General features: G+C 37.5%; 2 protein-coding genes and 1 long non-coding RNA gene across 3 annotated transcripts; 1 reads left to right on the top strand and 2 right to left on the bottom strand.

Moving 5' to 3' along the window:
- Positions 1-644: 644 nt before the first annotated feature.
- Positions 645-26,092, top strand: LOC148160481 (uncharacterized). The gene is made up of 3 exons (XM_088011826.1): positions 645-686; positions 25,051-25,233; positions 25,349-26,092. Exons 1-3 carry the CDS (start codon positions 668-670, stop codon positions 25,708-25,710), a joined length of 564 nt encoding a protein of 187 aa, XP_087867952.1. The 5' UTR covers positions 645-667; the 3' UTR covers positions 25,711-26,092.
- Positions 9,967-11,106, bottom strand: LOC106913697 (uncharacterized). The gene is made up of 2 exons (XR_015765080.1): positions 10,581-11,106; positions 9,967-10,495 (listed from the first exon to the last, which is right to left on the bottom strand). It is a non-coding gene; the product is annotated as an uncharacterized LOC106913697 (long non-coding RNA).
- LOC106912765 (interferon-induced protein 44-like) lies at positions 15,912-20,961 on the bottom strand. The gene is made up of 9 exons (XM_088011813.1): positions 20,846-20,961; positions 20,478-20,521; positions 19,957-19,980; positions 19,795-19,828; positions 18,414-18,615; positions 17,979-18,125; positions 17,695-17,863; positions 17,314-17,414; positions 15,912-17,223 (listed from the first exon to the last, which is right to left on the bottom strand). The coding sequence occupies exons 2-9, from the start codon at positions 20,500-20,502 to the stop codon at positions 17,062-17,064; spliced, it is 864 nt and encodes a 287-aa protein (XP_087867939.1). The 5' UTR covers positions 20,503-20,521; positions 20,846-20,961; the 3' UTR covers positions 15,912-17,061.
- Positions 26,093-27,048: the final 956 nt, after the last annotated feature.

The raw sequence follows: 27,048 nt of genomic DNA, 5'->3' as shown, positions 1-27,048 counted from the left end.
AAATGGGGGGTCTGCACAGTGCCACAGTTGGTAGAGCTGTTGCCCTGCAGCAAGAAGGCTCTGGGTTCGATTCCCAGCCCCAGCCTTTCTGCATGGAGTTTGCATGTTCTCCCTGTGCATGTGTGGGTTTTCTCTGGGTACTCCGGTTTCCTCTCACTGTCCAAAAAAAAGATTGTCAGGTTAATTGGCCTCTCCAAATTGCCCCTAGGTGTGAGAGTGTGTATATGGCTGTTTGTCTTTGTGTTGCCCTGCGACAGACTGGCAACCTCTCCAGGGTGTAACCTGCCTCTCGCCCGGAATGATAGCTGGAGAGGCACCAGCAACCCTCCTGACCCCACCAAGGGACAAGGGCGTAAAGAAAATGGATGGATGACCTATCTATCTACCGACCGTCTAGAATCAGGTCGTCTGCAGGTCATTTAGCATCACGTTCTCCACTAACATGCTGTGAACGGAGAAGGGAGACCATCGTCTGGCCACACCCCGGCCCAGTCACGGAAAGCTCTCCGAGTCCTCGCCGACCGGAGTTGGACTGTTTTGTTGACAGTTTCTCCTGCATGTCGGTTAGTTGGTGTAACATTGAGGTTAATATAAAATTGTGTTGTGTTTCATCTCTGCAGAAAGCCAAATTGATCAAACTGCTTTGCTTATCTTATTAGATCTCAACATGTACCAGACCTCTGGAGGTGAGTATCACTGTTGCAGTAATCACACCGATAGGTGTTGTATTCCAGCTCTATATTTTTATGAAGATTTTTAAGGAATCATTTCTAAACTCCTATTTTTCAACAGATGGTCGAAGAATCATCCTGGTTCTGATGCAGTTATTATATTTGTAGTCACTGATACTTACTGACTTTTTCCATAGGTTCCAAAGATCTATATTATTATATTACATTGAAATAAAAATGTCTTACTCTGAAAGAAAGGATCTTGCAATTGTTAGACTATACTAAAATAAAGTGCTTATGATAGTGAAGCTGGTATAATAAACTGTCTATTTAGTTGCTTTTGAATGAAGATCAAATAGACGCTTTGAATGAATGAATTCTTGTGACTCTTCTTAATGCATGTTGTAACTTTAACCTTGACCTCTGTAACTTTATAACCTCTGCCTATAACCAATGTAACATGATGTTTGGGAACTGTTTTCTCTGACAAATAATAAAGTTTGAAGGAATAATAGAATATTATTAACCTTGGTGTGATAATGTCACACATAACATGTTTATGTTTAGCTCTTTTGTTTGCTACAGTACTGAGTCAGTGCAAATAGATCTAATGAAAATGAAGGAATGATGAATAAGAGAAAACATCAATGCTTGATTAAATTCACCCTAAACTTGTGAGAAATTTTGTTAAGGAACCAAACGTATTCTTTTAGTTATAGTCTGGAAAGTTAACCCATCACCAAGACAACACCATATCTACAGGTAAATATGAAGGTAGCAGCATCATCATCTGGGGCTTGTTTTCTTCAGATGGATCTAGAGCTGTTATCAAGGTGGATGAAATGAGAAGTAGTTCTAAAGGTCTATCAGTTTTGATCTTAAAGTGGAAAATTGGAATAGAAATAACCTCTTATGTCTCAATTGAGAAATGTTGGTGTAAAGGTAGCAAAATGACAGGAAAGTCAACCATTATGGGTTCACACAAAAGTGAAAACATAAGGACAAAAATAACGTAGTGATCGTAAAGTCAGATTTACGACATAAAAGAATACTGTGTAGTTCATAACTCAGTGATTCTTGAGAATAGGGACAAAATGGGTTTTAATTTTCCCATATTTTTTTTTATTATTTCTCAACCTTATGTATGCAGATATGACAAATAATGTTTAGAAAATATGAAGATGCTAAGGTACAGGCTCCCAGTTGCAACATTTTTTAAAAAATTACATTTTTAATCGACCTGACCCAGAACTTTGTCATCAACATCTGACAAAAATAAATATAAAATGATTTTAAAATACCCTATTAGTGATATTTTTACTCATTTTACAGACAAATGCTTCTCAAGAAAGAAAAGAAATATTATTTAAAACAAAAAACAACAAAAAGTCCATCTGACAGAGTTGACACAGAACTGAAGGTGGTGACAAACTAGTGAGTAAAATGAAAAACTTGGTACATGTGAACTAATGCAATTTATGTAAAATACATTAAAATGAATTAACTGCACATTTAAGTGAGATTTGACAACAATTTCACTGAAAGAGTCAGAAAAACTCTGATGGAGTTGACAAAAAGCCAAACTACCTCAATTTATATGATGTTATTCTGAAGGAGGCCATATTGTAGCTCGTCAGGTCCATGAAATCTTTACAGTTTACCAAAATTAAGCTTTTATTTCACAAAATTTCATCAAAGTTTTGTAAATTGTCAGTTATGGAGTTGACACATCATGGTTGTGACAAGTAACTTAGGAATAAAACAGAAGAAAAAACTAAAGAATAACTTAAGCTAACCAGAGCTAACTAGCCCTCCTAGCAAAGGAAGAGAAAGGAAGTGGTCATGGGGTCCTCAGAAGTTCTGGTGCCCCCCAATAATGCCTGATTTTTATTTATTTATTTATTTATTTATTTATTTATTTTTTACATTCTTTTCATTTCTGACGGTGTTGACAAAAACTAGGGACAAATTTCAATGGAATTGGAAAATATCTAAAAATTATTTTTAATTCAATTTATCAATATGTTTATAATTATTTATATGACTACTTATACTTAACTGTCATAAAATATAATTTTAGTATTTCTTTAATCGTTTTAAACTATTATAATGTATTGAGTTCTGCTCCTGGACAAGGGATTTTACAGGCATCATCCACCGACTACCGTGTTTAAAATAAAAAATATTCAGCAAACAAGAAAAATATACATTGTTGTGCTCACATGACCCAGGTTAGTTTAGTTAGATATTTGAAAAAAATATATTTTGTTTTATTCAAATTTTGTGCTTTATCCATAGGACCTGTTTTGTCCCTATTCAAGAATCACTGAACTATTTTATGCTCAGATTCAAAGATATGCCACTAAATAGAATATGATTGTTATGACGGGTTTAGCTGATTTAACCCACATGCAAGAACACCACAGAGAAGGATGTAAATAATCAAAGGTTTATGGCAAAATACAAACAAAGCAGATGATATTCGGCTCCAGATGCGATTCAGCTTTGCACAGCCCACTAGGGAAGACGACATGGGAGATGGTGAGTTCAGAGTCGTGGGAAATTTGAGATTTTGCTGACGGGAATTTAGCCGGCTTCGGAGGGAGAATGTTGGTCCAGGGAGTTCGAGGGTCTCTTGGGGTTTCCTCTCAGGTAAGTCCGGAGTTCGGGAGGGAGTGAGTGAACGACGTACTGAGATGGATGGAGTGGCGGCGGCGGAGGGCGGACGAGCAGACTGGTTCGTGAAGACGGCAGAGGGTTGGCAGAACGGCCAGTCAGAGCTTCGGGACTGAAAGCAAGAACAGCTGCATCAGGTGTGTCTGGGAACTCGGGCGTCCACGGGGTAGCTTCCCGTTGCGTCACGAGGGAACACAGGAACAAGAGCCAGATCAGGACGCTGAAAACTCCTGAGGAAAAAACAGGCCACAAAAAGGGATTACAAAAAGCTCACAAGAACACGGAGACTCAGAGGGCTAAGAGGTACCATCACTGGTTAACACTCTGGCGTAGAACTGGCCGTCTGCCTCTCTTAAGCCATGGGTAACGAGATAATTGCTAGGAGGTCTGATGACGTCACTGCAGAGGACCACTCCGGCCTGCCGCCTCCAGGACTCCATCTAGTGGTGAGTAAAAAGAACCAAGCAGCAGCCTCAAGAAAACCCCAAACCCCCCAGAACCTAACAATGATGGCTCTGAAGTTCAAACCATGTGAACCAATCACTAAGCACAAATAAAAAAGTTAAAAACATTAGAACATATTCAAAGACACAAGAACATTAACAAAGCACAATTAAAAATAATAGATACAAAACACTCAGCGTCACTCACTAATCACAGGTATAAATTAAGAAAACAGAACCCATGTGTTGGTTGTTAATACCACATCACCTAAGACTTTGTATTTTAAGATTATTGTGGTACATAAATGTGTCTTTTGCATTCCATGTTCATGTGGGTGATTTTATACTTCTACCATATTAAAAATAAATAAATAAATTATCCAATTCACTTTTTAGTCTGTTTAAAAGTAAACTCCCAACGAGTTTTTTAATTGGGGTTCTTATAAGTGTTGAGAAAAATTATTATCTTAGTATTTTATACAGCTTAATCTTTTTGAACAAAAGGAATTTTACTCCATTCTATTCTGTTGATTGTATGTACCACTTTTTGGTTTAAGGTAGGACTCAATCTTTTGAGGTGTTGAGTGCAGAAGAGCAAAATTGGGTTTGTGAAGATGACCTTTCCCTGAACTAAGTTACCGAATTTAAGTTTGTTCCTGAGAATCTATGTAAGGAGAGATAGCGGGAGAGACTTCAGATTTCACAGCTATCTGTGAAATACTTTTCTTATGTTCTTCTTTGCCCAGATGGCCTTAGAACCGCAGGAGGCCAGGACAAGCTCTCCGCTCCTTTTGTTTAAACAAAAGGGGCAAATAGCCTTTGCTCTGAACAGTAAAAAAGGGAAGTTCTAAGTTTCTCAGAGTGTCCAAGATAGCTTCCAGTTGGTCAAGCAGAGGTACGCCTCAGTTGAATATATTTGAGAGAAAAAACACACCTTATAAAAGTAATTCAGAAAAGCTGTTTCATTTGCTCTTTATGCACCAGCTCTTTCTCCAAAGACGCGTCTTTCCCTCTTTTTCCTATCCTCTTTGTCTCAGGTAAATGAATGTATGTCTCTGTTGTTCTGTTGTAAGTTTATGTGTTGTCTTCTATTTGATTAAACGCTGTAATTCTGTGACGTCAACAGGCATTGTTTTTCTCTGTGCCTGCACGTGGCCGTCGCGAGAGGACCCGGGATCTTAAAGGAAGAGAGAGAGCCAAACTTTTTCCAAAATTAACTAATTCAGAGAAATCTTCCTTAACATAAGTCATGTTTAAAGAAACAGGCATAGTCATAATAATGACTCATTATTATAAGACAGCAGGTATTATAGCATGATATAAATATATACTATTGTTAACGGTGGCCAGGGATGGATTGTAAAGATGCGGGATAAGAACCACTCCAGGAGGGAATAATGTTGATCTTCTTTTAATGTGCTCTACCGCCGATGCAGACGAACTTTACACGTTCACACCTGAGTCAGCGGGGATCCAGAACTAAAACAAAAACTTTCCCCCCAGAACACACAACCGCTGCATGCAGAATTACGTTAACGAAGTAAATGAACAGTAATGCACTTAAACTCAGGTCAGCCTAGTCAGTATGTGAAATAATGCAGACGACTTAGCTTGAACTAAGTCGTCACATTTAATTTGGCCTTTTTTCCCCCTCCTTCCTCCTTCCTCCTCTTCACTTCATCAGTTATTTTCTCTCCTCGGACGAAAGGAGGAAATAAACAACTTCCTCCAAAGTTTCAGCATATCCACTCGTCTGACGGCTTCAACCGTTTTTTTCTAAGAGACTTTGGTGTGTCTGAGTGTTGTACATGATGTGAGGTACGATGCTAGGCGGTTTAAATGTGTATGGTTGATTTATAAATTATATATATATATATATATATATATATATATATATATATATATATATATATATATATATATATATAGCTATATATATATACACACTACACAAACAAGTACTACAAGTACTACACTATCCCATAATTATGAGATAGCCAAGTCAAAACTATGAGATACAATTTTTATAAAACAGTGGGCTTCCATGTTTATCTGAAAGTGAAAGTGATTCGTGCAAACTGCGTGCTCGTTCAGCAGCCTTGCTCATTCGGTGTCAGTCTCAGTAGCAGCACAGCAAAACCAGCAGCACGGCAAGAGGTATGAATCTATTAACTATTTGAATGTTGTTAGTGAACATTAGGAGATAGGCAACAGCACCCCTCCCGACCCCACTGAGGGACAAGGGTGAAAGAAAATGTATGGATGGATGGATAGTGAACATTAGGTAATATAACGAAAAAATCTTCAATTAATAAATGGGACATCTACTTCGTCTTGATATTTCTGACATTCCTTTCATGTGTAAATATTTAACAAGAAAACACAAGACACTGTGCGGTTATAGAGCAGGGGAAAGGAACGACAACAGCGTAAATATGTGACCTGTTTTTTAGAGTCCCGTTAGAGTCGCGTTAGCGTCTCTGGGAATCTTTAGGGCGCAGTGAATGGGTTTACGTGCGTCTGTCTGTCTTCCGGAGCAGAGAAGAATGGGAGGTGGACGGTTGTTTTTCACAGCTCTTGTATGAAAGCTGTCACTCCTCCGTATGTTGTGATGTTCATGTACCGACACTTACCTGGACCGTAGCTAAACAAACAGTTCGTGAAGTCCGGTAACCTAAATGTTTTTAGTAAACAAAACTATTTGTGTGCCAATAGTCGTAATTCAATAAATTAGGAAATCTTTAAAAACTTAAATTATTTAGAAAATCATTTCGGGACGCTGGGGTTGAGCGCGTGAGATCGATACGTGGACGCGACCATCACGAGCTCAGTGATTACCCCTCCCCCATTGTCTTGTTTATCTCTCACAACCCACTTTACTGTCTGACCACTTCCAAACAAAGGCCACAAGAGCCGATAAAACATTTAAATAAATAATTTCAAGAACTGAAACTATATCTCACTAACAATTTCAAATGTATATTTCTGATAATTTTGATGATTTTGGTTTATTGTAGACAATATTCTATAAGAGAATTAGAATATTACATGAAACCAATATTAAAGGCATTTTAAACAGAAATGATATTTTATGACCTATTAATTGGGAAAACTCATAAACTGAGAAATTGGTTGACACACTCTCCAAATGGAAGTGAAGCCACTAACATTCATTGTTAAAGAAGCATTGATAAGCTTGCTTATCCAAGCACATTGATGGAAAGTTGAGTGAAAGAAAGATCTAAGAATGTGGGACCTACTCACAACGTCAAAAATAAGCATAATTGATTTATGACCATTGTCTGCTTGTTTGGCAAGTAGACTTACTTTACCTGGGCCCCATGAAAATAGAGAATTTGTAAATTTATTTTTGAGGATTTTTTAATTTATTGAAAAACTTATTTAAAAAAAATAACAACTTATATTGTTCATCTTATGTTGCTCTTTGTGTTTGTTTCTGAAGGAGCCTGAAGATGCCCCGTCTTTCAAGTGAGTTATCATCTCAGGTCATGTAAATAAGGATCTTGCTCTGATTTGCTCTGGTCTGTTCATCTTTTTTTTCTGCTTTATATTTCTGCCAAACAGAACCAGTTAAAGTTGAGACAATCACCACCGGGGTGGCTCATGGTGCCGATGTGGCTCTGATTGGCCAGGTGAGAAGCAGAGTTAGGCTGGAGGGCACAAACCAGGATGGACAGTATACCATTGTTTTCTGTCCCATTGTCTCCCGTGTTGGTTCAGATGTGGAGGCAGCCATGCAAAACATGCCATGTAAGTAATCAGGTAAAAAAATTTTCTTTTTATTTGCTGAAAAACAAATCAGACAAAGCTAACCTGAGTTAATGCAAAAAAAAAAAGCTCATTTTAAATACCGATTTAATTTATTAAGGGGAAAAAAACCAAACAAACCTGAACCCATAAGGAAAAATTTGTTCCTTACTTGTAAGGTACAAATTTACCACAATTTCTTTACAGTGGAGTTTAGTTTTACTCACCAAGAAATTGCATAAGCATGTAGGCTAATAGAGCTCAGTAGATCAATCGATCTAAAGAAATTCAACAATAGGTGAGAAACTGATGTCCTTCCATCTGAAAAGGAGTCTAAGGTTGGGGTGAGACAGAGATTCAACATTATATTGACATATTATTGACATATTGACAAATATTGACATAAATGCATAAATAATTATGACCAATAGAAGATACTTGTCTTCTTTTTTATGTTATTATTCAATGAAAATATCCACATTCTCATAAGGCAGCTTTAGGGTGACCTAATCTGAGGTGGTTTGTTATAGTTATTTGAGCTGAGTTATTGTCCAAACCTCGTGGTAGAAAATGTTTTGCATTTTGAAAAAGATCACAAATGTTTCTTTTCTACCAAGTTAATCTAACAGATTGTAGGAATTCTTACAATAAAGATACAAGTGTGACATCAAATAACTTTTATTAACAATTGAAATCTATAAGATAAAATAAAAATTTTTAAGTTGATGTCATTTTTAATAATTGGTTCAATTTGCATGATCAAAATATTTGATCTGATAATGTATTTTATTACATTAACTTTACGCTGAATTTTGTTCAGTCACATTTATTTTGGAAAGAGAGTGAGAACATATTGTCTTCACCCATTGCAAACTTGTTGTAACACATAATACAAACACAGGTCACTAAGCACCCTGGGAATATATAAATAGTCCACTCCCAATAACTGCTGCAATATGACCAAAAATGGTTTAGGCCAAATGTGCCTAAACCATGCAACTTTTCTTTTGATAAAAAGATATTTGAGGTTTTTTTTTTTTATCTTTGTATCTCTGGTAGCAATCTGTTAGACATTTGTACTGTGAAATATTTGCACTGAAACATCACGGTGTGTTTATGCAGACTGAAGTATTCGTATATAATTTTTTTCTGTCTCCGTACAGCCAATAAAAAAGTCGTCCTGGTCCTGATGCATCACACCAGAGATCCAGACTACTCCACCGCTGGGAGGAGCTGGTCAGAAGTTTATCCGAACGTCGACTTAGAAGTTCATGTCCTCTTCCATGAAAGTGTTCCTGGGTTACTAACCTGTTCTCAGAACACAGATGCAGTGTATCAAATGCAAGAGTACTTACAACCAAGCAGAAATTACTTCCAACCAAGCAGAAATGACTCTCAGCTTTGGTACATGATCCTTCTTGGATTGGTGATTATTATTATTGTTCTGTTTTCACTGTTGTTTTACGTTTTGGAGAAAAAACAAAAACCAACAAACAGAACCAATTAAAAATCAGTAATATCGTTCAGTGTTAATGTCTCTGAGTACATGTTTGTATAAATGTAAACATGTATGGAACAAGAAGGTTTGGGATTCAATTCCTAGGGTTAGCATGTTAGCATGTTAGCATGTTCCTCTCCAGGTACCAAGACTTCCTTCTAAATCCAAAAAATCACAAATGTTCTATTAATCTGTGTTCATGTAATTTATTCAGTCATTTATGAGTTTTTCTGGTTTAAATGTGCAAACAAAGTTACATTTGAATCCCCTGTGTCTTTAAACTGTACAAGCTTTTCTCACTAATTTATATGGGTGCGTTGGATTGTGTTGATGTTTTTTTTTAAGTGCCTTCAGACACGAGTTGTGTATAAAAAACGGAAATTAATTAAAATTGACAGAATTGCAACAGATTTTAAGCCGTATAACAAACATCCACTTATAAATGTTTTGACTGATCAATAACAGGATTGTATTAATAAGATGTCAAGTATCTTCTGGTTTTCAGTTATTATCATTTTGGTGGCTGTGTTGCTGCTTTTATGCGATGCATGTAGCTGTAGATGTTTTAACATCAGTATATTCTGAGCTTGTGCCTGCCTTGAATGAAGATGAATTGTCTTGTTTCCTTGGTAAATAAAGGTGTGAATAATTAATTACATTTCCTTCCTTTTTAAAAAAAAAAATTGTATCCAAATGTCGAACATTTTTTGACATTTCAAACTCTAAAATTTATTTCTTTATCCCATAAAGATTCTGAGATTAATTTAATATTTTCTCAGTCTTTTTCCCCCATCTACTATGGCTTTTATATACTGTCATAATTTTTAATTGAGTTGATTATAATTAATTACATTTTAATCAAAAAACATGCTGACAAAATAGGCATCGTTTTCAATTCAAAACCTCTTAGTTGCTAAATTATTTAATAAATAGACATACACACTCCACAACAATGCTATTTATTGTTCTAATATGTTATTTGGGTTATTGCTAAAGTACACGTTCATCTCTGAAAAGTGTGTCAGGAACAAATGATCATTCATGTAACTTCTTTGAAAAAACTACTACTTAAAAATAAATATGGACACTGATATCAGTCTTCTGGACGTCGGTGCTCATGTTTAGCACTGAGATGCTGTTTCAGGCTTGAACAGCTCTGCAGACAGTCTATCTTCTCTTAGCACACCTTGAATGCATCAGCAGTCTCTTCCTGTATTCCTTGAAGATGTGCGGCTTTATCATACATGCTTGTTATTTCCTCAGGCTCCAAATCATCTCAGCACTTTGTTTGTGAAGTCATGTCCCAAATCAATCATCAGTCTCACAGCTCTCAGGATCAAAGTATCAACATCTGAACATGTCTGGATTTCGTGACTATAGTTCTTCACAGGAAGGATGCAGTTTATTGGAATCCCCAAGCTTGAATGCAAGTTGGAAATCTACATAAAACAAAAAAAAAACATTTGTTTTCTTTTTGAGTCAGTTGTTAAAAGTGATTGAGTTTCTTAAAAGTCCAACTGAAACTTTTTTCTTTAAATATTTGCTCCTGTAGACATTTCTTAAACTTGTCTTGGTATCAATACACGCCTCGTCAATGTTTGTGAGAACAGCCAGTTGAGGAACACCTATGGATACAGAAATGGATCTGTTATTGGAAGAGTGGCATTTATATTAAAGCTGAAGAATAAATGATTGTCAGTAATTCAAGACAAACTCATATCCAGAATCATGATTAAGTCAGGGTGAGATTTTTCATGTCATTATTTCAGCCTGTGGCTCAAGAAGCAAAATGTAGTGAATGCCTTCAGCTCATCTGTGTTGTTGATTATGGTGTCACTAATATTCCTCTTGGCAACAATCTATAGATCACACAAGGAGCTCAGATAAAGACACATTGATAGCCATAACAATATATGGCTGTCAATGTGTCAGCGGCGCCGTAACTCCGCCACAGAACAACATAAAAATGCAGAATCCACAATGTTTGCCCCCTCCCCTCTGCACGTGCCTGCCGCAACACCTTGTTGAAACAATAATTACTAAGATTATTAATTTTGTTGGGTGTGTCTAGGTGTTGTAGTTTTTAAACTAGAATCGATTGAAGATGCGGAAGGTAGTGAAAAATTAGGTGGAATCACCCTTTAGCTATTGGAAGCTAGAATTGGAAACCAACTTCAGCTTCGTTTGGTGATACGTATGTATGTATGTATGTATGTATGTATGTATGTATGTATGTATGTATGTATGTATGTATGCTATGTTTATTCATGCTGTATAAATCCGGTGCTTCAAACGTATCCACAAACAATGTGCAGCGTGTTAACTCAGGAAGCCGGTGGATGGTGAGCAGGGTCCGGATCAGAAAGCAGGTTCTGTACCTGAACTCAGGGAAGAGAGTTTCACTCTGTGCCATCATAATGATGAACTGGGTCCAGTTCCATCACAGGATAGATGGTGGATTCATAAGGGAAACTGTGTTTTTACACCCCTTTCCTGCTCCCATAGTAGTATTTTCCCATATATATCCCCTCCTCCCCCCACGGCTCTCACGTTAGTTTTACTCCCCCCTCCTCTGACAGTAGCACTGGATAAAGACATTTCCCATATTCTCAGACCCAAAATTTGACAGGTATGGGTGTATTTGAAGACATCTATGTTGGGACATTAGATTGACAATAAATAGATTGTTTACTGCAGTCAGTGCATTAAGTCTGCTGTTTTTTTCCAGTAATAACTCTTCAAATGGCGGCGTGATGGACCAAGAGGTATAATTTTACTAGAAAACAAATCAAAATCCACTAATTTTGCTATCCTTCAGAAATTACTGTAAAAGTAAAAAATTGTACAATTGTAAGGATCCTGAAGGTAACGCTGTGTGGTAGTTCTAAGTGTTTCTGGATGGTAATGCAGCACATTATTTTGTGTCTTGGTTAGTGATTCAGGCAACATGTTTTTATCAATACTGAGATGTGAAATTAGCTGTAGATTTAACTCCACTTGGACTGACAGATATTTATTTCACCATCATATCCAAATTCAAAACCACTGTGCTTTATTTGCAATGAGTTCATTGCATGTTTGATTTTTTTAAAAATACAGGTCTATTATTTACATTTAGCATAATTGGAACATTGTTAAAAAAAAAAAAAAAAAAACGACTCGAAAGGACTTGAAAGTCCAAGCTGACGACTTGCGACTTGACTCGACTTTTGCCTGACTTGACTTCGGACTTGATTTGACCGCCTTGAGACTTGACTCAGACTTGCAAAACAGTGAATTGGTCCGACCTCTCGTAAACAGTCTGTCGTCATGCAGGAATCTCCTCATGTAGAGAAAGCAAGCTTCTTGTAAACCACGTGGTTTGTCCTAAAGTGAAAGCTTTCTCTGCCAGCTGCTTCATCGTCCTGTAGAGTCTTTCACTCTTATTTTCAGCTGCTGCAACAACCAACAGCAAAAGGTATGAGGCAAGAATTTTCACAATCATTCTGGGCTGCGTTGATTTTCTTGTCAATAAAAAGGAAATAAATTAATGTGAGAAATGTAGCTGATTAAACAAGCTTTGATTTTGTCTTAAAACTTGCAACATTCCCTTGCATTTATGACTACATACAAGTAATCTGAAAGGTTAAATTCTGGTTGCTACAATGTTTGTAAAGTTTGTTATTTTTTTACATCATAAACTTGTTTTTGAAGGAAAAAATGTAGGACTGATATTGAAGTCAGATAAAACGACTTTATTTTTTCCCAATTGTCCTTTAAATTAGGAAAGGACAATTTAAATATATTCAGAACAACCCTCACCCCCTTTCCTAAAAACATTGTTTGGCCACAGAAACAACTTCTGACTTTGACTTTATCAGGCTGTCCTAGAGCTTTAAATGCCCGGTGCATAACAGATAAGGGGAAGTCAGTTCCTCTGCTTTGGCACCGCCATCGGTTCGCTCTCCGCTCCACCTACCATTTCTACCAGGGTGTTCTCCCCGAGGCTCACAGGATCTGGGCTGGAGGTGAACAGAATGAAGTTATTGCTATAGAATGTCTAAAGGAAAGCAAAGAAAGGTTCAGCTCATGGCATTTGGATTTCCAATCTAAAAATGTCACATAATAAGTCGCCTCTTGTGCCAACAATTTGGACTGCAGCAGGTATGGAAAGCCAAACATGCAACAGTACAATGAATCAAAATGTCTGGAAATTTGATATGTATTCAGGTGAAAACTTTAAAACTTGAGATTGATATGTCTAATAAAGCAATAACATTTTCCTGACATATGAATATATATTGTTTTTGTTCATTTAAACTTGAAATGTGAGTAATATGAAGTAAAACCCAGAGTTTTACTTCATAAAGATATGAGTTTTTTTTTTGTTTCTCCTCACAAATCTAAATCTCTAAGAGGGGCTGCTTTTGACTGTTGCTCATAGGGAGAGACATTTCAGTATCTAAAACTAATAGAAAAAATTTAAGCAACCTACTTGCATACTGAATTTTACTCTTGCATGTTAAATTCATGAGTAGTAAATATTATAGTAGTTATAAGTATTGGACCAAAGAAAGCAAAGCAGTTGCAAGCCTTTGAAATTGTGACGCTTTTGATGGGTCCGATAGACTCAAGAAATTGTAACGGCAGCTGCGCAGGGGGGCCCAATTTAAATTTTTGTCAGGGGGCCCAAGATTCCTGGCGGCGCCCCTGATACGAGTCTTTGGGAGCGACCATCGTTTCTATGCGGCAGCAGCAGTGACAGAAATGTAAACAATGGAGGGAAGAGGGAGATGTGCATTTTGTTGCTGGAAAAACAGAAACAATTTTGAGTCCAATGATTATAAGCGGCTTTGGGCTTCTTTTGTTTCTAAAGTAAATTTAAGGAGCCGTGGATTGAGAGTTTTGGGGCTCGTTTTTAACGTGAAGTTACTCATTTGGGTTTGGAAATAATCAGGCACTCATAATAAATCCCATAATTTGTCTGACATCCAGTTACTTTTAGTCAGGCTCTCTCTGTCCATCATTTCCCGGATGATCCGTCCCGCTGTGTCTTTGTTAATGTCAAGTTAATATATTTCCTCTGAATTAGCTTCACGCTGCGCTCCAGAAAACTGCAAACATCGAGACCAATATGAACAGCGCAAAAAACGTGACAACAGAAAAGAATGGACATGGCCGTAAAGTTGTGTAACTAAACGCCATATTAAGTGTCACAAATCTGTGCAGAAGGATATCTGAGTTGTGCAGCGGCAGGAGGAGCTCTGTGAGCTGCACTGTGACAACAAATACAGGGCCGTAACGCAGAACCTGGAAGCAGGGCAGGGAGGGGGATTTTAAAGTCCTATTTAGACAATAGTGGAACACACACAAACTACTAACTTTTTTTTTTTGTACTGTTGTAACCATTAGACAATCTCCTCATCAGTTCAACCTTATAAGTGGAGACACATTGTTGATGTCACTATTATAAAATAGCTTATAATTAAGTATTGGCAAAGCTCAAAGTAACTTCCACAGGTGGTGGAGCATTGTTGTTATTAGCAGCTGCTGAAAGTAACTAAAAAAGTTACTTTTAATGTAACTTAGTTACTTTTCAAATCAAGTAGCCAGTAATTTAACTAAGTGACATTTTCAAGGAGTAATCGGTAATCCGATTAAAGTCACTTTTTCAGAGTAACTATGCCATCACTGTATATACTGTCTTTATATATATTAAACACATATTCTTCTTGTGTCAAACCCTTTTCTACATACAGATCAATTGAATAAATTAGAATATTATTGAGTAGTTTGTTTAGTTTAGTGAAACATTATTTTTTGCACTAGTGGCTTTTATTGAACAGTTGTTAGACCCAAATAGATTAAGATTCTTTTCTTTTTTTAGCGCTAAAAGAAGGAGACACTTACCCTCACAGACTAGATGTGAATGTGACAGAGTCTAAACAGTATCTGATCAAAAACGGGAAGATTTGTTGCTTATGATCTGAGAACACGCCCAGTGGTCATCCGATGTTTTGCGTCACCTAAGTTGCCATTTCCTTAGAGATGGGAGTGAGAAGATGGTTCAGTTTCTGTATCTGTTACAAATGCAAAGGCCTTTGTGTGAAAGTATAAGAATGTAATGTGTGTAAAAGCATGTGAGTGTACTTGACCTAGATAAGCATCTCAATAGCTCCCCCTTTTGGTCTCAGAGAGACCACGCAAAAAGAAAGAAGGGGGGATGCACATCCTTGAGTAGACACTGTCCCTATCTGGAAACATCCCCCAAGGCCCGAGGACATATATTTGATGTAAATGCATTCAACATCAACCAAACACATTACAATTCAATCATAGGTCTAAAAACAATGTTATGCTTTCCCAGGAGGACTGATGTTTTCAAAAAAAAAACCAAAAAAAACCCAAAGAACATAATGAAACAAAAAGTTTGTTCATTTAACAAAATGAATAATATGAGCGTAAATGTGTTGCTTTTTCTATCATTATAAAAGACCAGTAAACAAATGGATAAAATGGAATATTGGTGAAGAGTGCAACTAAAAGAACTATTTATTTTTTAGCAAATCTATTCCCAACTGACCAACGTTACAATTGTAAAACCACATTGGCCCTTTAATTATTCCTTATTTCATCAAAAGGCTTATTTTATCAGAAAGGACTGAGAGATAAAAGCAGGAAAAGTGTGTGTCAAAGGTCATAAAACCTCTTACTCAACTGCTATGTTCTTCTCAACAATTATGTAGTGGTTAGGCCTGTCACGATAACAAATTTTGCTGAGCGATTAATTGTCTAAAAAATTATTGCGATAAATGATAATATTGTTTTAAGACCAGTTGACACTGATTTAATGGAAATGACTAATGATGCAAGTGATTTCCTGATAGATACACTTTATTTTCAAAAGCAAAAACAAAAATAAAATGGATTCTCAGTCTCCATTAATAAAAAACGTACTTGAATAAAAACTAAACAACATAAAACCAAAGTAGAAATAAATACTGCATTCAACCAAAAGAGTGCAGATTATGAAGTCTGTATACTGTATTGCCCTTCAGTAATCACTAGATTTAAATAGAGAAGATGGGCACATCCTTCAAGGGTTTTTTGTCGCTATTTTCCCTTTACAACAATCTTAGATTGTTGGCCGATCAAAGATTCTCACTGGTGGTTTTGTAACGATCATCCTGCAGTGTGTGGTGGGTTATGGCGGATCGTTGTGACCACTCCGATCTAAATCAGGGGGTTTCCCCGACTAGGAGCTTAAGGCAGCCTGAATGTGACAGGTAGCCAATCAGAAAGCCGGATTCTCCTCCATGCCTTCTGAGGGGAAATTACGGAGGGGAATCCCAAACAGCTGACACGGTGCAACCTGAAGTCCAGCGGACATCTGAGATGATATGTGGAAACATTTCGTGCAAAGAATATAGAAATGACAAGGAGAGGAGTTGGAGCCAAATTGCTACCGCAGTTGATGAACCCGGTAAGTTTTCAGCTGTTCTTCGTTAAAGTGACATAAACAGGTTACAATGATTTTCATTCAGTCAGAACTTTACGCTGACTCTAGCCACATGCGTCACAGGTAGATTCTAGTAAAGTATTGATTAATGCCTGATTTTAAAATTAGTTAACTGGACTTGTAGCCATAATTTTGTGCCCAAGTGGCTGGACACCACATGGCACGACAAACACGATCGAACCGTTATACCTCGGATTTCTGTCGGCTAATGTGTCTCCCAGGTTTTGAAAATGGGCCGACAACTCGTGTCTTGTGCGCTGGACATTACACTAAGGAAATGAGGAAGGGAGGGTCAGTGGAGCTGAGCCTTTTTTCATTCAGTGTCATCAACAGAAAGAAAAAAGGCAGGAAGAGACATAAAGCCGATAATTAAAATGAGGTCGATAGGTTTAATTTATCGTGTGATTAATTGATTTATCGTTTATCGCAACAGGCCTAATAGTGATACACAAAGCCAACGCTACTGCTGTGATTTTCATGCACATCCCCACAAACAGTTTTGTGGCTTCACAGTTTGTCAGCGTAGTCGTCTCCAAAGTCAACCATCAGCCTCAGAGCACTCAGGATCAGAGTGGTGACGTCTGGATTCAGCTGAATTTCATGACTGTAGTTCTTCACTGGGAGGATGCAGTTCATTGGGATCCCCAGACTGGAGCTGAAGTCACCCATCTACATAAAACACAATAATTGTTTTATTTTTTGTGCAATATTTTTAGGGTTTTCTTTGTCCTGTTTGGAATAAATCTTTCCATGACTCACCTTTCTCTTTAAATGTTTGCTCTTGTAGACGTTTTTCAGATCTCTTTCTGTGTCACCACAGGCTGCATCAACATGGCTGAGAATCGCCAGCTGAGGGATTCCTGTGGATACAGAGATACAGACTCTAAGCATGGAGTTACTCAAGAAACTCCAAATGTATTTAAACAATATATTTAAATAACTACATCCACAGGAGTGTGATGAAACATTTATCCACCCATCCATTTTCTAACACCCTTGTCCATAGTGGGGTCAGGAAGGGTGCTGGTGCCCATCTACAGCGAACGTTTTGGGCGCACAATGTTTTTATGTCGTTTATGATGACATCAAAAAATATTTTCTGTACTGCAGAATAATAAATGCATATTGAATATTTCTTACCCAGATCACTGGCTGCTTCTCTGATTTCCCTCATCTTCTGTAAAACAGACTGATCCATTTGTGGTGCATTAGCATCATAGATGCAGACCAGAACATGAACTCTGTCACTGATGGATGGAGAAGAGTTGTAACCAGGATCACCATCAGAAAGAGGAGATGAAGGATTGAACTGTGGAAAAAAAGATATAATGTATATTCAGTAATTTATTTTCCACAGAAAGCAAACAAATTATAATGCCTTTAGGAGAAGGACTTTTTTAAAGCAGAAAAGTCTATATTTATACCTTATATCCATCCTTCACATGTCCCTTCAAGGCCAGTTTGATGTCGTCTGTTCTGACTCCAGTTCTTTCCTCCAGACCCATGACGTCATTGAACACAAAGGGATAAAAGTTCCCTCTGCCTTCTTTCTTGATTGTATAGGTTTTGTACTGGAATACAAAAACAGTGTTTAATGTAAACAGCAGACATAACTGCTGAAATATATTTCAAATTGAAGAGCTACAAACTTGCTTTAAAATACTTTTAATAAGTTTAATTTTCAACCTAAATTTATTTTTGCTGAATAAAATTCTGAGTAAGACAGTACTATAGTCAGTGGTTACAAGTTCGTAGCCACTGAGTGTCAGAAAGTGTGTATTTTCTGCCATGTTGCTGGAAATATTTCTAAGTCTAAAATGTGAATAAGCCTTTAAAATTAAACAAGGAATTATATTCACAATCTTGGTGAAACTTTGATCAGAGGTTTTGTTGCTGGCCAGAGCTTCATTGGTCATTCTGCCCTGCAGGACGGTGTTGACGGAGTTGATGAAGCTGGACTTCCCAGCACCGACTGGGCCGTACAGCAGGACTCTGATGTGGTTTGCCTCCTCATTTTGAGGCTGAAAATTATTCAAGTACTGAAGAGCGTTCCTGTGTTCTCTGTTAAAATGGAAAATTTGAAATCATAAGTTCATAAAATAGTTTTTACCATGACAAACAGAGCTGACTAGGCTCCAGGCAAGACCCTGAACCCCAATCAGCCTCCTGGTACTGAGATTGATGTACAGTAAATATGTGAACTTCTAACGCTGGGAATTGGTGAATATGACCTGCAATTCACTTTGTGTGATCAGTATGTTGTGGAAATCACTACATACGTTCTGTTAGTTTACAATAAGCTTCAGCCGTCAGTGAAGCTGTGAAGTTTCTTCTTTTAATTTTGTTAACTACCCACTGAAACACATTTAACTACTAAGAATCCAAAGTCTTTAATGAATCATTTCAATATCAGTTAAATAAGAACAATTGGGTGCAGTTGATTTCATACTGGCCCACTTTCACCTTTTGTAACTATATTACATGTAAAGTGAACATTTAAGACAAAATGTTCAAGTTATGGGGTGTGTTTTCATAGAAATATAGAAATTATGCAACATTACATTGTACACCACAACGCCACACAATTCATCGACTTGATTGAAAAGTGGATAGTTGAACCCATTTCATCGCCTACATTTGACCAAACACGTTTAGCTGCATCGATCTCCAGAGCTGCTTCTTTCTAATTCCCTGCCCGTCTTTCTACTTCAATCAAGTGCACCGAGGTGCTACATCAGGTTGCATCTCCAAAAACAATAACTATCTCTGGTAGGCAACATCCTCTTAAAAACTGTTTTGTTTCATCTCTAATTATCTTAAAGTACAATTCAGGATAGTCAAAATGTAGCTGTCGAGTCAAAACTCATTTTTAGGTACTGGAATATAATTATAATCAGATGAAACTGACTTTGTTAAATGGCCTGCCACCCTTGACTTCGTGATCGCAGGCCCAATGAAATGTAGAGTGAGAAAACCAGTGGTTGGTTCCCAAACCTTAAACAGGCCCACTTTGAATTGTCCCAGTCTTCCTGATTAGGGCTGGTCTAATCCCTGAAATGTGTCATATTGTGATTTCTGGGGCAAAAAAAAATCACAAAATTACAGAGTTATGTAACTTATACCAATGACCTGGTTATGTTTTCAGGGTAAACTGAAACTGCTTTGATGACTGGTTATGCTGAACCAAAAAAACTAAATTCACCTTCAGGATATAGATCTTAACAAGGCACATTTACTCACCCCCAAGTTATCTCCCTCCATGGAGTTCTTAAAACTGTGAAGGAGAATTCACAGCAAAGTCTTAAAACCAGGACAGAGTGTTGAAGTAGAACAATTCATTTCTTTATTGAGGTAAGAAAAACACTTTCTGCTGTGTCAGCATGAATAATAAGTTGTACTCACGTGGAGATGGAGGTGGAGGTGGAGCTGAACGGAGCAAAGAGACACATTACTTAGGTTCATAAATGACTAAAAATATAATTAATGTTTATGTTAAAGTAATAAACACAATGGGTGTTCGTAGTACATTGAGGCATTGGTGGTGAATAGATTCAGTTTTACTCTAAAGTGAGCAAAGAAAAACATTAAAATGAAAAACATGGAAGAAATATTACTTACATGGAGAAGGAGCTAAACAAAACAACACAGGAAATAATGAGTTAAAATATCAATAATTATAATTCCAATACAGTTTCCATTGCTAAGGTTTTCAGACAGTCCCTAACTATGATCCAGTGTTTACTATCAATGGTTAACATGTAACTTTATTTCACTTTCTGCTATAAAAACATGTTCAAGATCAGTTTCATTTGAAGGGGGAAATAAAATTTGCTGAAAATATGCAACATATGTACAAAGTGAAGTGAATCAGTGAAATAATCAATGCACATGTCACAACCAAAACAAACAAAAATGTAACTTACATGGTTGTGAAGAGCTGCCTCCCATGACAGTAACAGGAAATACTCTGTAAACACAGAAAAAAAGAGCTAGGCCCGATCAACGTCTGACTGCAAAACAACCAACGGCTGATCCTAAACAGCCCCGCTTGACCGCCCGATTGGAACCACAGCTCTTGTGGTTCCAAGGAGTCGGGTGGAACCGGGTCAGAAGTTCTAATGCAAACACGGTCGGCCCTACTTTGAACCGTGCCATTCCGTTCCTTTGCAGTGCGAAAACGGCTTAACTCTCTGTAATGGTTTGTCAGAGGTCTGTAAATCGACTCATTTGTTTTCCAGTCGTTTCGTGCAGCTGCTTTGTTACTGATAAAACATAAGGAAAAGAAACCTACCTTAGGAGGAGACGAGCTGCAGCAGAGAAAACCGTTACAGTGCTGATAAACGCGAACGGCTCTTTTAGGGTGCTTCCACTGTTTTACTTTCACTTTCATAAACCACCACGTGATTTACAAGAAGAGCGCTCAGTGGAAAAAAGGTTGCAGTTTCCACGTGACAGAGCAGCAACATAGAAAATCTGAGCTTGTCAACAACTGCAGGATTTTTTCTGACCAACTAATCCTACAAGTATATGCATAATGAGTTGAACACATGAGTGGGATACAATGCATAAATATGCTTCACAAATGCAAACATAATACCAGTAAAATGTAAAGTCATGCAAAAAAGAGATAAATCAAAGCTGTGTGGCCTATAATACAAGAGCTAAAGTTTAGAACACTAGAGTTTCTCAATACATATAATTTCCTCAGAGAAAAGCTCTTATTTATTGTAGGCACTACATACTCCAGCGGTTTCCAAACATTTTCTGCCCCCCAACTTCCCCCTCTATTTATTACAAATAATAAATTTGTAATAAATAGACAAATTTGTCTGGTTGAAAGACGTGTGCGTGTGTGCGCTCGCGCGCGTTGAGGGGGCCCGGGGGGAGGGGGAGGAGAATTCTTAGAGACTCAATGTTTCTAACTTTTTTGGGGGGCAAAATGAATGTACTTAGCTGGACATGGACAACATCAGTAGCCTACAAGCTACTTGTTAAGCTTAAGGTGATGTATTGACATTAGCTAGTCACCTTTTAGCTAACATTACCTGCATCCAGCAGCTTCACTCAACAGTCTGTTAGTTGGGGTGTGGGGGCGGGGGGACTGTGAAAGGTTCTTTGCGTTTTGCTGGTTTGCTGCCGTGATTCTAACACACCTGTGTAGCTCTGCACAGCAGCAGCAGGTCTCCTTCACTGCCGCACAGGTGTAAACCCAGCGCCGAGCACCTGAGTGAAGTTGGCCCCCCCAACTTCTTCAAGTCGGACAAAATGGGTGTCAATCAACCTGATTATTTTTGTGCTGTTTTGCTATGGCTTTGAAGATAAAAATTTAAATTTAAACTTCTTGATGTCAATGGTTTGCTTTGAAAACATTATTGAAACCTTAAATCAGGGAAGCTTCACTTATTTCATTATAACAAACTCATGATCACAATTGTTTACAAGTGACTTTTATTTATCCTGATTATCTGGCTTTACAATTCATAGCACAGAATATTCAACAACATTCTACAATAAAATATTAATTTGTTTAAAGAACACTACATTAAACCTTTATGTTTTATGTCACCAAGCACTGAAAGTTGCCCTTCTGATACAATAAATGGTATTTTTGGTGTTATCCATGTTGAAAGACCTTTATCAACTAACATAACGCCCTGTCATCTTAGTATTATGTTCAGAGAAAAAGTGTTGATGATTGCTCTTGATCATAACATTAAGCTCAAAATGGCTGAGTAGATGCCAAGCACATGTTTGGTTTTATTCTTATTTTTTGTATTTCAAATGTACAGTTTGTCTAATAGCGCCCTCTAGTGATCAGAAGCTACGATACAGGTCACCGAGATTGTTTTGAGAGGTGTTATACCCATACACATAATATAAGAGTAGGGTAGGGTTAGACCCTATTAATCATTATTTATTTGCGTCATTATTAATCATTATTTATTTGTGTTTGTATAGTCATATGAATATGTATTGCTATTACTAAATAATTTATTAAATAAATTATGAACGGCTGTGTGGTTTGTAAAATGCTCATAATGCATCAACATCAGAATATTCTATTCCTATTCTATTGTTTTCCCCAATAAGCATATTTAAATAGGCTGAACTATGTATCAATGGAAATAAAAAAATATTTAAAAAATACAATTGTTTATAAATGTAGCTTTGATAGATGTTTGAATAAGGTTTCCAGCAACAAAAAAGTGTGTTATGATCGATTAAATACATTATGTTATGTGCCTGCCAGACACATAACGCTGAATGGAGTGGAGTACCGCTCCAAGATGGCTGCCCTAAATCTTGTCAGCGGCAATAGGCGAGAGCGGTCCATGAGGGTCTATCCTTATATTATGTCTATGGTTGTACCTACCTGTTCATTCTAAATAAGACCTAGTATGAAATGAATTTCTTCCAGGTTCAAATTTAATTATTCATGTTCATAGGTTAGCAACTTATAAGTTAAATGAAATTCAGTTTCACCATGAACAGGTGTTCATTGACCTTGGATGACCTCTAGAAACGTTTCTTTTAATATCTTCAAAGGCAAAGCAGCACAAATGAAAATTTTTGCTGCACAAACCAGCATAAACGTAGCTGAGTTGATTGACACCCATTTTGCCTGATTTGAAGAAGGTGGGGGAGGAGGGCTGGTTGACCTTGGATGACCTCAAAAATCATCTCTTTATATCTTTAAAATGATAGCGGCACAAACAAAAAATTTTGCTGCACAAACCAGCACAAACGTAGCCCAAACGTTTGACACCAATTTTGTCCGATTTGAAGAAGGTGGGGGGGCTGGTTGACCTTTTGACCTTTACACTTTCATTAATATCTTCAAAGGCAAAGCAGCACAAACGAAAATTTTTGCTGCACAAACCAGCACAAACGTAGCCGAGTTGATTAAGCCCAGAAAGGGAGCCCCTAGAGGGGTTTGTGACCAATGAGAACAAGACTTTTCCAAAAATTACATTTTATTTTCCCATGTTTTAAAAAGACAATTAAAACGTAAAGAACCACGATGGGAAGGAAAGTGTACAGTACTGAGGCCTACCAGCAGGTGGAGGGCACTCCAAATGGGCAACTGGTTCCTAAGCACTTGGGAACAGTCACTCGATTGTGATGAAATCCCCAATACCAGTCACTCGCACAACACACAGGTCCAGTCCCCCAGGAACAATGGAAGGCCACAAAGAACAATGGAATAACTCAAACTAAACAAATTTAAACAGAAAGCACAAATCCAAGAAACCAAACAAAAACAATTGAGAAAACAAAGCAGAAAATAAAACGAATACAAAAACAAAGCAGCAGGGACTCCACAGCAAGCTGCAGCAGCTTAATGTCTGAAATGAAGTCAAAGATTAATAGGTGATTTGTAGAAAATGGTAGAGGAAGCCATTGTCACCTACCAGAGCTGGATGACTCCACCCCAACCAGAGAATCCTTTCCGGCCCAACAGTAGGAGGATCAGCTTGCCAGTACTTTCTATATATAAATTGTCATTTTTGTGCTATGGAGCTACATGGCTGCGATAAAACAATACAGACCTTTTTTGTGTTGCTAAACTGAACTGGGGAGGGTGAATTGTAGCCACACCCCAGACTTCCAGCTGTTTCTAAATTTAAACAATAATTGCAGATCTTATGCAGAAGGAGAAACATGATTTACTGATGTTAGAGTTTTAGCCACTGGCATCTAACCAAGTGACCTTTCCCACTGAAGTGTGACCAAATGCAGGCATAAAGCAACCAGGTGAGAGTCTCCCATTAGGCTCTCCACCCATCATGAGGTGATTAGGTGCCAGGTGTCCTGCATCTTGGTGCAGGCTTCATCCTGCTACAAATGATGTGCTTCTCTCTCACTATGACTGACAGTGAAAGTGTCTGACTTCTTTAACAGCCCCTGGTTCAAGCCAAACACAGTCACTTCATGCTGCAGCTCCCACTGCACAAACTCCTCTAAGAAATCATTTTTGCTTGTTTGTGCTTCCAAAGCCACACATTTACAGCAAAGGTAGGAAACCTCAAACACTGTTTTTTATTAACATTTTGTTTCCTCTATTTTTTTTTTTGTTTTACATTGATGCTATTTATATTTTACAGTATATTGAATAAATCTTTCAGTTTATTGAAGGAATTAAATGATGTGTTAGAGTGAAAATGCAACATTAAATTATGTTTTAATTGATTCAGAGCATGTACCAGACCTCTGGAGGTGAGCAGCAGGACCCACTCCGATGGATGTCATATTCCAGATCTGGTTTTCATTATGAATTTTATTTATTTTATAAAGGGACAATGCATATTAATTAACATGAATACATCATGTAAATATTCCAGATTTAATTTAAAAACATTAATTTTACATTAAAACTGAATATTTTTAATGTTTTAATTAAATGTTAGTAGTTATTACTACTAACAAGTAATTATTAGTAATAAGTAATTACTTATTACTTAAAATTCACCTGTTGTATTTCGTTATTTCACTAAGTTAAAGTCCACACCATCACTTCTGGGGAGACGTTTGGTGCTGATGAAGAGCTGCTGAGTAAAGTGAGGAGGAGGATACAGCTGACCGTCACACACTGGCTGGAAAGCCTCTTCATCATCGTTTTCTGTCCCATCACCTCTCGCGTTGGGTCAGATGTGGAAGCGGCCATGAACAAGGTTCCAGGTACCAGTTTTATAATCCATCGGTTTAGACATTCATTTAGTCAAGTAATGAAACAACAACACACTCTAAGAATGTCAAACCTTCCCTTCATCTTGTTTTCTTCTTCTTCTTTCAGCAGGAGATCAAAATGTCATCCTGGTTCTGATGCACCACACCCGAGAAGAGGGCTACTCCACAGCTGGAGTGATCTGGTCTGATCAATATCCCAACGTCATCCTGGATGTTCATGTTCTCTTCCATGAGACGGTGCCAGGATTGCTGCAGTGTGCTAAAAATACAGAGGCAGTCGATCAACTGGTCCGCAAATTAGATCAACGGTCTCAGAACCAACGGATCATACAGATCAGACCCAGGGAGAGGGGTCCAATTGAAAGGCTCTATGAATGCTGTTTCCAATATTGGAAGTTTATACTTCCAATATTGCCTGTGGCTGTTGTGGTGATGGTCATCATATTGTTTTCCATTTTCTTGTCGTAGTTCCGCAAATTCAAAATAAAGGATGTCAGGATTATTGTGTGCTCCAATAAATAAAATATTTTGTCATCAAAATTCATTAAATTATGTACTTTAACAATAAAACAATTGGCGGGGGGGACTTTGATTTTGTTTTTTCTGGACTGAAGCTGCACAGTAGAACGACTGTTGCAACTAGACAAAGACTTGAGTGGAAGAGCAACAAATATGCGTATTAAAAAAACCAAGTCTGTTATTATGGATATGATTTATGTACTTTTTAGTTTTTGTTTTTTTTTCTAGTTTGGGCACAAATTGAAAACTGATATTGAACTTTAAAAAAAGAAAATCTACATTAAGAATCTAAATAAAAATGTAATTGCTGATGCTGCTCATCAGAACTAAATATTGAGGCTTTTTCTACCTCTAAGTGAGACACACACACACACACACACACATATATATATATATATATATATATATATATATATATATATATATATATATATGCACACATCAAACACAAATTCCTGGTTAGCTCATTTGGCCTGCTACTTTGCTGCCATATGGAATGAAGATGTAATCAGCAGGACTTCATTACATCAGGACTTGAGATTTCCTTTTAGAAGAATAAAATTGTCCTGGCACAGAACAAACAGCAGTTGATATTCATTAATTCTTTCTTGCAATTTTTCAATTGTAGCAGCATAAATGGTACGCTGCCACTTTAAGGCCAATTTTGGCTGCTGCATATAAGCAAGCCTTCACCTGTCATGAGGCTGTTTGCGTCGTGACGTCAACTGAATCTGCTTCTTTTGTTTGCACCGTTTTGGCCTCCTTTGCTGCACCTCCAATATCTGGACCGATCCGTCCGTTCATCTGTCTGCTAACAGGAAGTTAAGGGTTAGTGTGGCTAGGCAACATTCACCCCATGTAAACAAAACCTTCACATAGCGTTTTCTTACCGTTGCACTGCATCTAGGTGGAATTGGGGATCTGATTATTTGGCAGTGCAGTCATTTATCAGGTCACAGGTAAGCAGCTGCTGCAAGTTATGTTTTTGTTAGCAGTTGTATTAATAATTTGCTCTATTCTTTTTAGCCTTCTGACTCATCAGCATTGCACCTGGAGTGACACTCGCTGTTTTGCCCATCTATAAATTGTTTTAAAAGACCAACCTGCACTTTCCCTGCTGCCAGGAGCATTGATGGCACTTCTAAGGGGATAAAGTGCAACCTTGCAGAGCTATTATACCACTGTTTTACTCCTATTGTTTCATTAAGTCTTTCTTTTAGGGACTGAGGCTTCTGTGGTGGCGGTGTCTTGTCTTGTGTGTTTTGTTGGAGCACCTTCTTCTTTCTT

This window comes from Poecilia mexicana, unplaced genomic scaffold (assembly GCF_051168715.1).
Source record: "Poecilia mexicana isolate PSO_F unplaced genomic scaffold, ASM5116871v1 scaffold_2, whole genome shotgun sequence".
NCBI classification, from domain to species: Eukaryota; Metazoa; Chordata; class Actinopteri; order Cyprinodontiformes; family Poeciliidae; genus Poecilia; species Poecilia mexicana.
The sequence above is the reverse complement of the archived record's forward strand: the minus strand, read 5'-3'. Positions and strand labels throughout refer to the sequence as shown.